Below are 12,965 nucleotides of genomic sequence, written 5' to 3' on the forward strand. Positions count from 1 at the left end.
ATTTTAGAACAGTATTAAATATCGTTTAACTCAGGGGTGGGCAATTTTTTCAGTTGGAGGGCCACTTAATGAGTTTTGGTGAGCTGTCGAGGGCCACAAGGGTAGCCCTCCCCCTTGAGAGGTGCTCCATCCCCTGGTTACCATCTTGGGGCTGGAAGTCCTGCCCCTAAGCCCTGACCTTTGCCACTGGAAGGCCCTCCCCTTTCCACTGGAAATATTCCTTTTGCCATCTTGGAACTAGAGAAAAAACAAATCATATACTAAAAGTCAAATGTCTACTATAACATTTTAATTTTATTTCAAAAGAATATTTTTGTCCTGATTTATGTGTGTTTAAATAGTGTATATAGAGGTGATTGCATAATAGCTCAAAAATGAAATCTTACCCTTGTGTATTGTGTTGGGGCAAGTGTGTGGGGTATGGGTGGCGGGGTGTATGGTGGGGTATGGGGTTTGTGAGGGAGTCTGGCTGTGTGCGGGGGAGTGTAGGGTATGTTGCAGTATGTATGTATATGTGGGCAGTTTGTGAGGGAGGGTGGAGCAGTGTGGAGCCCCCTACACACACTCCCCACCATGGTGCAAAGCCACCACCATGCAGGCACTACCACCTGCTGATGCATGGCTCCAGCCAGTTCCAGGAGTTGCATGTGGTGGCAAGGAATAGAACCAGGCTGCCCCACCACTATCATACAGGGCTCCCTGCAATGTACATGCAGCTCCTGATACTCTTGTGCCACCAGGGGGGAAAGCCCTGTGCAATGGAGCCAACTGCTTTCCCTGTTCCCTGCTGCCATGTGCAGCTGTTGGAACTCCCCATGCTCTGCACTCCCACCCAGCTTCAGTTTCCACCCTCTCCTGCCTGCCATTGCTTTCCTACCTGCTTCTCAGAGTGAGTGCTGAAACAGGGACAGGAGAAGGAGCCACTGGAGGCCGGGAAAGCCAAGCAGGTCCCCTGGCAGTTTCAACAGTGGCAGTAGCAGCCCTGCGCAGAAGCTGTGCATGCTGGCTGGGTCAGAGCCCTCCCATGTGCGAGGGTGGGAGCAAGGGGCCCAGCTTGGGTGGGAGTACAATTAATTGGTGGGTGCCCATGAGCTAAATGAAATGACCTCGTGTACTGTGTTTTGCCCACTACTTGTTTTACTGCATAGTAATTATGCCAGAAACAGCAGACAAAGCAACTGTCAAAACATTTTGAAGGCTTGTAATAGCAGCCCTGAAATTGACTAACTCCAGTCAATTTCAAAGCTTCTAATAACTGCTCTGAAAGTGATTACAGAAAGCTTTGAAAATGATGGGAGCTAATCTGTTTTGCAGCTCCTAATAATGCAATAACCACAGTGTTATGTACTTAATTAGTATGGCTGCCATTAAGTTTGAATAAATGTGTACTCCAGGTAACTGCATTGCAAGTCATGTACATGTAAATAGAGTACATTGTAGTATGAGTTGAACTACAACTGAAATTCCATAGAAACTATTAGTCCAAAATATTTTGCCCAGCTCTACCTCTTTAAGAACTATTTAATACATCTTCGCTCTAACTTCCCTTTCAGGTCTTCACTGGATGTGTCTACCCAAGATGCTTTACTGCACAGTAGACTAATCTACTGTACAGTTAAGCGTCAGTATGTACATGTTTACACCATTCACTGCATAGTAAATTAGTCTACTATACAGTTAATTACTACCTTTAAATACAGGTATTAAACTAACTGTGCAGTAGATACTGCAGATGTGTAGACACTGACCAGAAGCAAATTTGCTCCATCAGCCCTAAAACTAGGGGACCACAGGGGGTGGGGAATTCCCCTGGTCCTGGTGCTACTCAGGTCCTAGCTCCTCCCAGAAGCTGGGAGTGGAGCAGTGCCTGAACAGGGTAGTTTTTTGCCCCACCCCCTCTCTTCCCAGTACTGCTCAACTCCTGGCTCCCCACAGAAGCTGGGAATCAAGCAGTGCCAGGACTTGGGAGCTCCCTGCGTTCCCATGCATCCTGGAGCTGGCTTGGAGCTGCTCCAGAAGGCACAGTTCCCAGCCAGCCCCAGGCTGCTTGGGGAAATCCAGCCCAGGGAAGGCTCACTGGGCATGGGGCTTGTCCTTATGTGCACAAGCAAGGACAGCTCTGCAGTGGCAGCTGTCTCCTGGCCCTGTGCACATCAGGACCTTCCCCATGTGTACAGGGCCAGGAGACAGCTGCTGCTGCAGCCAGCAAATCTCTCCTGACTCCATGCTCATGGGGACTGACTCCATGCTCCCTGCCAGCCACTGGGCTAACACCCCAGGGGAGTCTGGAGCCCCTCCTGGTTGTTTCAGGGGGCAGAGCAGGATAGGAGCAGCCCAGTACTGGGCTGCTCCTGTTGGGAGCAGATTTGCCCCCAGAAGGGGGCACGTGTTGACATGATCCCAGGGAAGGCTTACTGCACAGTATTTTACTGCGTAGTAAGCCTTTATAGCATTCATAGCATCTGTAGACATACCCACTGTGATAAAGCGTTTGTCAAATGCATGTTTGGAAGTCCTATCATTTTGTGATGGATCTTATAGGAATAACTGTGTCTATATCAAACCAGTTAAAAAGACAGATACTTAAACATGTAACATCTATAACTTATGTGTATTTTGTTTTTTCTTTTCTTCCTTTTCTTGTCAGGTTTGTACATTGACAAAGGAAGATAACCGTAAAGTGGGGGTGATACCAAATGATGAACAGCTACATGTGTTACCTCTTTACAAAATTTCACAAACAGATGAATTTGGCACAGAGGAGGGATTGCAAGCCAAGATAAAAGCTGGAGCAATACAGGTGCTTACAGCTTTTCCCAGAGAAGTACGAATGTTGGCAGAGCCACTTAGAGCTACGAAGAAAAAGAAACCAGATACAAGGAGAACACCAGTTGAAAAACAGGTATTAGTGGAAAAGAAATATTCAACACCATTAAAGATGAAAAATGAAGCCCCTGAAAATCTCAGTAACACGTCACATTATTTAGGTAAGTGACACTTATTACTCTACCATTATCCTTTGATGCTTTGCTCTGTATCTTATTTCATTCCTACAAAAACTGTCCTTCCTTAACATTCACTTTTTCAAAATTGTTTGCATCTAGCACCTTTCCTAGACTAATGAAGAAGTCATAATTTTCACTGCAGAAGGGTGTAGTCAATCATACAGTAACTTATGCATGATGGTATTGTCAACATTATAGATAAAATCTTTTCATTGTCGCTATATCAAAGTCCATTTATTCTAATAAGTAATGACCAGGGAAGAATCTGGGCCTTTTACCTTGGGAAGATCATGTTTATGTCTGTTTATTCATATTGAGATGTCCAAACATTATTACCCACCATATGGTATGGAGGTTTTTTTTGGAATGTTATTCTTTTTGTAAAGAGTTCAGGTGACAATAATTTTCTTACTTGTATAACATGGATTTTGTAAAAAAGCAGTAAGTGATTTACCAAAGGCAGCCTATTATACTGGGTTCATGGTAAAAGTAATTTTTACACCTAAATATCTCTGTGGAGTTGCCTTGGACCAGTGATTCTTGACCAGGGTGATGCAAAATCTTTTTAAGGATGATGTGGAGTACCATGCATTATTAATATAGTTAGGTGTACAGACATTGTCAAGATAAACCCAGAGATTTCAAATAGGAATCCATAATGTCAAAAACATTCTGACCTGTTGTAGTCTTTCTGAGTTCTTTGCAAGAGAAGAATTGCTCTGTTATTTTTCCATAGTCAAAAAAATAAGTGAAAGCTAGGAGCCGGAATTTTCCAAGGAGTGTCTAGAGGCTACAGAGTTTGAGAACTGAGCCTTAGATTTGTACTGCTTAACATGTGATCAGAATGGCTGCTTGCAAATATTAGGAAAAACAAGTGGCACTTTAAATTCCACGCTGTCCCGCATCAAGCCCAGCACATGCCCAGAAGAGGCAGTGTGTTAGTTGGACTAGGCTTGGCCAATGTCTCTCTTTATCAGAAACTTTTAGTAGGGCTTTTTTTAGCTTTTTTATCTAATAGCTGATTGACTCAGCTATTAGATAAAAGCACCAAAAAGCCCTGCTGAAGCACCCAATCTATACAGATGCTGCAGAGCCAGGTAAAAGTAATGCTTCCAGTAAAGCACTTTTATGTATTTGTTTGTTTGTTTATTTTAAACATTTGCAATCAATCAGTATTACCTGGTACCTTCAGAATTAAAATCCATTTCTAGAGGGTTGCTTTCCCAAAGTTCTAATTAAAAATATCAAAGAAGGAGGAGGAGAAAGAAAAAAGATGAGAAGAAATGCCGGTATAAGAGGAGAAAGGAGGAAATAAATGGAAGGGGATGTATGAGGGAAATGTAGAGAACTGGCCTACTGAAACATTGTTTTTATTTCTTAGTAGATGCTCAGATGCTTTGTAATGGATCTACATAGAGAGACAATAGTATCATTTGCGTAAAAGAAGGTCTGTATTCTAGAATAATAACTTAAAGAAAATCATAGTCAATTTCAAACTCATTTCTATAAATTATTCATAGTACCTTCCCAGACATCACCTCAGACACTTCATTTCATAGATTTCATAGACATCAGGGCTGGAAGGGACCTCGGGAGATCATCAAGTCCAGCCCCCTGCCCAAAGGGCAGGAAGTCAGCTGGGGTCATAGGATCCCAGCAAGATAAGCATCCAATTTACTCTTGAAGGTGTTCAATGTAGGTACTTGAACCACCTCTGATGGCAGGCTGTTCCAGACCTTGGGGGCTCAGACAGTAAAGAAATTCTTCCTTATGTCCAGCCTGAAACGGTCTTGCAGTACTTTATAACCGTTTGACCTCGTCATCCCTTGGGGTGCTCTCGTGAACAAATGTTTCCCCAGGTCCTGGTGGTCTCCCCTGATAAACTTATAGGTGGCCATCAGATCACCCCTAAGCCTGCGCCTTTCCAGGCTAAAGAGTCCCATGACTCTCAGCCTGTCATCATAAGGTCTGTTTTCCTGACCTCTGATCACGCGTGTGGCTCTTCTCTGGACTCTCTCAAGTTTTTCCACATCCTTTTTGAATTGTGGGACCCAAAACTGGACATGGTACTCCAGCCGCAGCCTCACCAAGGCTGAGTACAAGGGAAGAATGATGTCCTGGGATTTGCTTGAGAAGCATCTATAGATGAAAGACAGCGTTTTTGGTTGCTTTACTAGCTGCAGCGTCGCATTGCAGGCTCATGTTCACCTTGCGGTCAATGATGACCCCCAAGTCTCTTTTTTCCGTAGTGCTAGCCAGTGTAGCACTGCCGAGCCTGCAGGTTTTTTCTCCCTAGGTGGAGAACCTTGCATTTTTCAGTGTTAAACACCATCAGGTTCTCCTCCGCCCATTTGCTGAGCCTGTCCAGGTCAGCCTGGATTGCTCTCCTGTCTTCAGGTGTGAATACTTTGCCTCAAAGTTTGGTGTCATTGGCAAACTTGGCCACTCCGCTTCTGACTCTGATGTCCACATCATTAATGAAGATGTTGAACAATATGGGTCCAAGGACAGAACCTTAGGGGACCCCTCTGGTCACAGGGCACCAGGACAATTGACTTCCATCAGTTACTAACCTCTGGGTCCGACCACAGAGCCAGTTTCCCAGTCAGCAGATTGTGGTGGACCCAAGGCCACAATTGGCCAGTTTCGCCAAGAGGTGATCATGGGATACCAGATCAAAGGCTTTTTTGAAGTCAAGATATATGACATCAATCTCTTCTCCCTTGTCCAGGTGATAGATCACCTGGTCGTAGAGGGAAATGAGATTGGTCAAGCAAGACCTACCTGCAACAAACCCGTGCTGGCTATCCCTCAGGCTGTTGGTGTCACCCAGTCCATTAAGGATGGCCTCTTTAATAAACTTTTCTAAGACCTTCCCCGGGATAGAGGTCAGGCTGATGGGCCTATAGTTTGCTAGATCCACTTTCCTCCCTTTCTTGAAGATAGGCACCACATTGGCCTTCTTCCAGTCTTTGGGCACTTCACCAGAGCGTCAGGAGTTCTCAAAGATCCATGCCAGAAGCTGGGGTATGATGCTTGCCAGCTCCTTGAGTTCCCTGGGGTGTAGATTGTCAGGACCGGCTGACTTGAAGGTATCCAGCCTCTCAAGGTGTTCCTTCACAAGGTCAACACTGATGGAGTCCAGGAAATCTCCCTTACCCGGACCTCCCTGTCTCATGGTGGGCATGGGCATCCCATGGGACTGATGAAAGACTGACGCAAAGTACCCATTTAATAGGTTGTTTTTTTCCTGGGCATCAGTTGTCCCATCTGGTTTATCAGGGGTCCAATGTTGCCCTTGCTTTTCCTCCGGCTCCCCACATATCTGGAAAAGGACTTTTTATTGTCATTGATGCTCGAAGCTAGTTGGAGTTCAGTTGCTGCCTTGGATTTCCTGGTTTGCTCCCTGCAGGACCAGACCAGTGCAGAGTATTCCTGTGTGGAAGTGATTCCCATCCTCCGTCCTTTGTAGGCCTTTCCTTTTAGCCTCAGGAGGTCTGCTAGATCCCTGGAGAGCCAGGAGGGCTGCTGTGCCCTCTTGCTGCCTTTCCTCCAAGATGGAATAGAATTAGCTTGTGCATTGAGGATCGGTCCCTTGAGGGGCAGCCACTCTTCCTGAATTCCCTTCCCCCTGGGGTTGTGGTCCCTTAGGGCCTGACCAACATGCCTCCTGAGCTTGTGAAAGTTGGCTTTCCTGAAGTCAAGGACTTGCGTGTTGCTGACTGACTTGCCAGCTTTATTGCAGGTGGTGAAGGTGATCAGCTTGTGGTCGCTGTCACCCAGCTTCCCATCGATCATTAGGTCGCCGATTAGGTCATCCCCAGTAGCCAGTACCAGGTCAAGCAGTGCTTTACTTCTCGTTGGCCTGTAGACTTTTTGAGTCAGGTAGAGGTCATCCATGTACAAGAGGAAGCTTTGCAACCACTCAGATTTTGCCGAGTGATCCTCCCATGAGATGTCTGGGTAATTGAAGTCACCCATGACAACCCTGGTCCCGGAGCATGCAGCCTCAGCCAGTTCCCATACCTTTTAAAGAACAGAGTGAAATCCTGGCCAGTTAAAGTCAAAGAGAGTTTTACCATTGCCTTTACCCCAGTCAGGATTTCATCCTAAAATTTCCTAAGCATGTGAAACTACTAAAGAAACTGATTAAAAGGGAACAAGTCATATTATTTGGACTTTAAGGACTGCAAGGGCTCTTAGATAAAGTAGATAGCCATGGAGTAAGAAATAAAAACTATTTGTAATTCCAAAAACAATTGGGAGAATAAATTAAAATCATAAAAAATGGTCAGTTTCCAGTACAGCATAGGGTTTGACGGTGAAAACAGAATCTGGAAATGCCGTGATGCTGGTGGTGAACAGCCCTCCCATGTTTTAGCCTAATAACTGTGTGGTTAGACCATTTGTTCTAGATTTGGGAGACCCAGGGTCTAGGTCCCTTTTACGCAGAGGGTGTTTTAACCTACATCTCCTGCTTCTCAGAAAAATGTTCAACAACCAGACATAAGTAAGGCATTATCCAGTTCCCTCTCAAGCTCTCCTCTTGAAATTTACTCATTGCACCTTGTATTTAATAGTCATTGGATAAAGCGGTGGGGAAGTTTCTGTCCCATTGGGAGAAATTGCCCACTCAGACTAGAATGCAGTGCGCCATCCCATTCAGAGCAGCAGCAGTCTCACTGAGTCACACACCCTCTGGCTTGTTCTTTAAACTCCTGGCCCCACATATCTCCCTCTTTTGGTTACTCAGGAGCTAGTTTCAAGAGGAGGGCTAGAAAGGGGGCTGGATAATACCTACCTTGAGGCATGGTGCTTAGTGTACATGCTGTAAAGGAGGAAGTGCAGGTTCAAACCCCTTTGGAGTGAGCAGGGCCTAGAATCTAAGTCTCCCATGTCCTAGGTGAGTGACCTAACCACTAGGCTGCTGGACTAAAACATAGTAGGGTTGTCTTCCTCTTATTCAGCCCTCCCATTTGACATGGGTTTTTTTCCTGGCCACAATATGAGAACTTATGGCTATATCTGAGCTAATGTTCAGCACTGCTTACCTGCCCAGCCAGTCCTCCTGAGCATACTATATAGCCAACTGGATGCTTTCACATCAATTTTGTACCCAGAATAGAATTTAAAGCTCCAGATATCTGCTGAAACCAGCACTTAAATGGCAGTTACCAACCATGTAAATGCATAAATGAGATATAATCTAGCCCAGTGTTTCTAACCTTGTTTGTTTGTTGTGAGCTTTACTGGCATCAATTGATCTGATGTTTAATTAATATCTATTACCTCTTCTTTTAATGCACAATTCTGTATCAGTTCCACTCAGTTTCTGTTTGTGCATCTGCCATTGTATAATTTTTTATAACCAGTACCCAATTCTTTAGCACTACCTTCCTTCCACTTGGTGTCATGAACATATACAGCTTATGCTTTCTCTGTTTCTAGAGCATCTGCCAGTTCTCATCCTCTTCTTGTTAGACTTGTAGCAGTCCAACTGCCTATTCTCGGTACTTGACCCCCTTTGCATTGGCCTTGACTTTGACTTGTTTCTTTAGCCACAAACATGGACTTTTTAGTACCCTTTACCTATTTTTCACAGCAGCCAAGAGTTCCTGTTGTGCATTGCCCCAAAGGAACACTTAAGCCTTGTTTTCTTCCCCACAATCCAAGGTTCATTCAGAAAGTGGAAGCAAGTGTTATAGCTGGATGCTTTTCTTGATGTCAGCCAGTTACTGGCAGCGAGCCCAGCTCTTGATCTCCCAAAACCCACTTATACAGCAGTGAGATTCTGTTGGCATTGCTTGCATCAACTGTGTATTTTCAAGGTTCTTGTTAAACTTGTACACATTTATGCAAGGTGGATAGTAGGCTAGATGGACCATTGGTCTGACTCAGTATGTCCCTTACGTTCTAACGTTCGTATGTTCTTAATGCTGGAGGGGATAACTTCAACTGTAAGCCTTGACGGCTGTCAGCATAGCCTCAGCAAGGAATCCTACACTTCTGGCTCACCTCCCATGGTGAGGTGGAAGTTGGGTTTAGCTAGGAGGTTCCAAGTAAACTTTATTGGTAAATCTGCAAGGCCAGCCTTGGACTGCAGACCATAACATTTTTGTTTTAATGCTATCTCACTTCACTTAAATGTACAATTGACATGTGAAGTAACCATACTTATACTGTATTGATTTGAATATATGATGAGACAAGGTTTTTCCCCCAAAGTTTCTCCTCTTACATTGGCATGTAAGGAAACCTCATTAAATACATTGGCTGTCACTAAACTGCTGCCAAAAGCAGCATATGCTCAGTAAGGGAAACCAACTCTGAAGTTGATTAAATGCAGCTAATATTGAGCATGGCTATAAAAACATGGCCCATATTGGGCAAAAATACTGATGGGAAACTTTTTAAATTAAACTTAACATTTAAAAAAGCAAAAACAAAACCTGTTATACATATTTACAAATACCAAATGTTATATCATCCAACAAGGCCTCATAACATATTAACTCCTCCTCATTTCTTAACAGTTCACAATAACAACATTATCTCATCCCACAACTATCCCTTTTCCTACCCTTCCCTCTGTCACCCCTCTCAGGCACTCAAGTGAATACCTATTTCCATTTATGTTTCCTCCACATTTCCTCCCTCTTACTCTCATCTTTCTCCTTCTCATCCCTTTGCATGTAATATTTGAGCTCAAACAGGGCTAGATATAAACATTCCTTTGTAGTAAAATCCATTCCCTTCATGATCAGCAAGTTCCTCACTTTCCACACAGATCACCCATGCCCATATCTTCCCTTCTTCCCATCCTTTCTTAACCAACCCATACATCACTGTCTCAAAATTTATCTTATCATTCACTTCTAACATTTGTATAAATCTCTGTATCACTGGTAGGTGTTGTAGGGCTTTCGCCCCTTCTTAACTGGTGCCTTGTGTCAAGTATCTCCGCTACTTGCAGACCTGTAGGACACCACCTGCCAGCCGATTTAAGAGAGACGGTTTCTTATTGGAGCTCTACATACCCACGTTTCTCCTGCCATGACTTGGTGTTAAAGAAGTTGGTTCAGTACCTGGGTGTGTAGTCCCATTAGTTGTCCCACTGTCATCCCGCAAAGGTCCTATGTTCCTGAAGGCTCCGCCACCCCTACACCCACACCCATTCCACCTGGGATCTGATCAGCCAGTTAGTCTTTCAACGTGACCTCCATTCCAAGCAAAAACAGGAAAACAAGAAAACAAAACCAGGCACTCCTGGCCTGGGTTATTGTTCTGGCTGCTTTTAGCCAACAGCAAACAAAATTGACTTTTGTGAGGTCAGTCCCTCTTTTCTGCCCCTTTCTTCTCTTTGGTGGCTCTCTCTGAGCCTGTAGCTGAGTTTGTCTCAATTCCCCTTATCACATTAGGTCCATCGGTGAAACCATTTTGGCTTGTGCCACTTTTAGGGACTCTACGGTACCACAAATCTAAAGTGCCCCTCTATTAGGGACTTTACAATACAAAACTCTGCAGGGCTCCCGCGTGGTAACAAATAGTTATAAGCCCCACCAGGTCAGCAGTCCTTGCTCTAAGTTCCCCCTGTGGGGCTTACCCTCTGCAAGAGTCTCTTACCAGCTCTCCACATCATTCTCAGAGTTCCCTGCAGCATGTGTCGGCTTGTTCCTCCTCCTCCTTCCGGTTCTATGCTCTCCCTCCTTGCCTGTTCCAGGCTCTTCTTTATACCAGCATTGGAGCTCCCAGCCCCTCCCTTCCAGAAACACCTGGGTAAGGGAGATTTCTGCTGACTCTTTGGGGCTGTGGACCTGGGGTTGTTGAGCCTTTGTTTAGCCCTTGTGTTTTGGAGCCCTGCGACTCTTTCTCTTTTTCACACCTTGCTCCCCAGTGATGTCAGGTTAAGATTCAGATTTGGCTTGGTTGCTGCTTCTACTCGTCTGCCACACCTTAGATGTTTTATTTTACTTGGGAGACTGTTCCTGATAGGCGGTCTGTGGAATCTCACACCTGGGTTTCTTCGTGGGGCTCCAACCTCCCCTTTACCCCATCCTTACCACATCCACAACTCTCCGCAGGTCCTTCTCTCAGATGATCCTGTCTCATCTGCATGCCACCTCCAAGGGTCAGTGACCTTCTGACCATCAGTCTTCCGAAGGTCATCCTTCATCTGTGGACCATGGCCTTGGCAACTAAACATACCCCAGTCTTGGGTTAACCATAAACTTAGGAATACTATGAACAGAAGAGGTTACCATATGCTGATGGGTCCCTGGGATCTTGTCTCTCGGGCCCATCATCCCGCTTTGGGCTTCTTCGCTCCCTTCTGCCTAGTAGTTGTTTGGGAAGTGCAGCAGCTCTTTGCCAGACCTCTGCCAGCTCTCTCGGGGGGACCTTCTTTGGGTCCCTGCCCCTTCCCACCTCAGCCCTGTCTGACCTGAGGCTGTGCTGTCTGGGTCCCACCAGCCAGTGCTGCCCATCTCTCTCTTCCCGCATTCCATGGCTTCCCCAGCTCGTTTCTCTGGAGAGGCTCCTGGTTGAGCTGGAGTCTCTCCCTCACTGTGCTCCATGGCACATGGTGACCTTCAACCTGCCGAGCTGCCTGAAAGTGCCAACGGCCCCTCTGTGCTGCCTTCTGCTGGATTGCCTGGGTCTTTCTTTGCAGCCCTGTCTGCACGTGCTGGCGTCCCAACGGACCGCTTCTTCCCGGCATCCATCTGCTCCTAGGGCTTGGTTTCCCCAGGTCTTCTACCAACATCTCCCCACTGGTGCTTGGCTCTCTCCCTCCATGTGCTCCAGTCGAGTCTTCAGCTGTCTTCTGAGCAGCCCACACCTCTCTTTGGCAATGCTCCCTTCCTCTGCTGAGTTTCAGGCTCAGGCAGCTCTGAAACTACCACACCTGTTCTCCTTGTCTCAGCATCTCTCCCCAGCTGTCACTTCTTGCTGCACCTGAAGTGAGTATCAGAGCGTGTCTTAGGGGGGATGGAGCATGTTGAGGGGACTTTCTTCTCCCCTTTCATACTCTGTGGTTTCCTTCAAACCTCCCGTGCAAAGTTGCATTCCCAAAATATGTATACCATTGATTCTTCCCCACTGCACCTCTCCCATGGGCATTTTGCTGTTCTTCCCAAACCCCACCTATGTTACTGTTAAAACCCTTCTTACCATTCTCCACATCAGGTCTGCATGTTCCTCTTTTAAATCTTCCTCTGTTACCCCTTCTTCACACTTGCCTTGCTTGTTGCTCCAACAAATCGCCCACCTCAGTTACTTTGTCTTCCTTCTGATTTCCTTCAAAATACTTCCATTTTTTGTCAAACCTTGTATCCCTACCCCTTCCAAACCTCATACTTTAATAACATTTTCTGCTCTCCCATAATACATCAACAGTTTTCAAGCCCTCCACCCCTTCCACCCTGTCCCATATAGGCCCATCCTGTTGGCTATAAAGATCAACTCACAGGATCATAATAAATTCTCATTTATTGGATGGAGTGCAAAGTTAACAAAATCACGAGTCATAAATGCAAACTTTCGTATTACCGGGAGGCACTGTCTCTTTAAATGTGTGTGCGCACACGCACCACCCAGTGCTAACCCCCGGAGTCTGTTGTCAATGCCCCAGTCAAGGTTTCCTCCAAGGCATTGTTGTCTCTAGAAGGGGATTGCTGGCTGATCCTTCTGGCTGAACAGGTAGGGTGCTGATTGGGTTGAACAGGATGCCACTGAGGGTCACACTTCACTGCATTTTATCCCTTTCTGGCAGATTTGTATGATCTCTCAGCATCATCCTGGCTGCCCAATCCGGAGGTCACTCTCCCACATAGGTCTTGAGTAGTGCATGACAGCTGTCAGTCATAGGGGTCTCCACCTGCTGGTATGTGCAGTCTCAGGAGTCAGTTTGTGATTTTGATTAATTTAACATTGATATTGGTAACGGTTGCAGAAGCAGTCTGG

At 45.7% G+C, this 12,965-nt stretch overlaps 1 protein-coding gene across 3 annotated transcripts in view; it reads left to right on the plus strand.

The window, feature by feature from the left end:
• TET1 (tet methylcytosine dioxygenase 1) overlaps nt 1–12,965 on the plus strand; it is a 174,318-nt gene that overhangs the window by 135,802 nt on the left and 25,551 nt on the right. For all 3 annotated transcript variants that reach the window (XM_090057970.1, XM_090057968.1, XM_090057969.1), the window contains one exon: nt 2,648–2,987. In XM_090057970.1, the coding sequence (XP_089914096.1) occupies nt 2,648–2,987 (340 nt within the window). The remainder of the gene's footprint in view (nt 1–2,647; nt 2,988–12,965) is intronic.

The sequence above is a fragment of the Crocodylus siamensis genome, chromosome 7 (assembly GCF_052110815.1).
Source record: "Crocodylus siamensis isolate JL-2025a chromosome 7, ASM5211081v1, whole genome shotgun sequence".
Taxonomy (NCBI): Eukaryota; Metazoa; Chordata; order Crocodylia; family Crocodylidae; genus Crocodylus; species Crocodylus siamensis.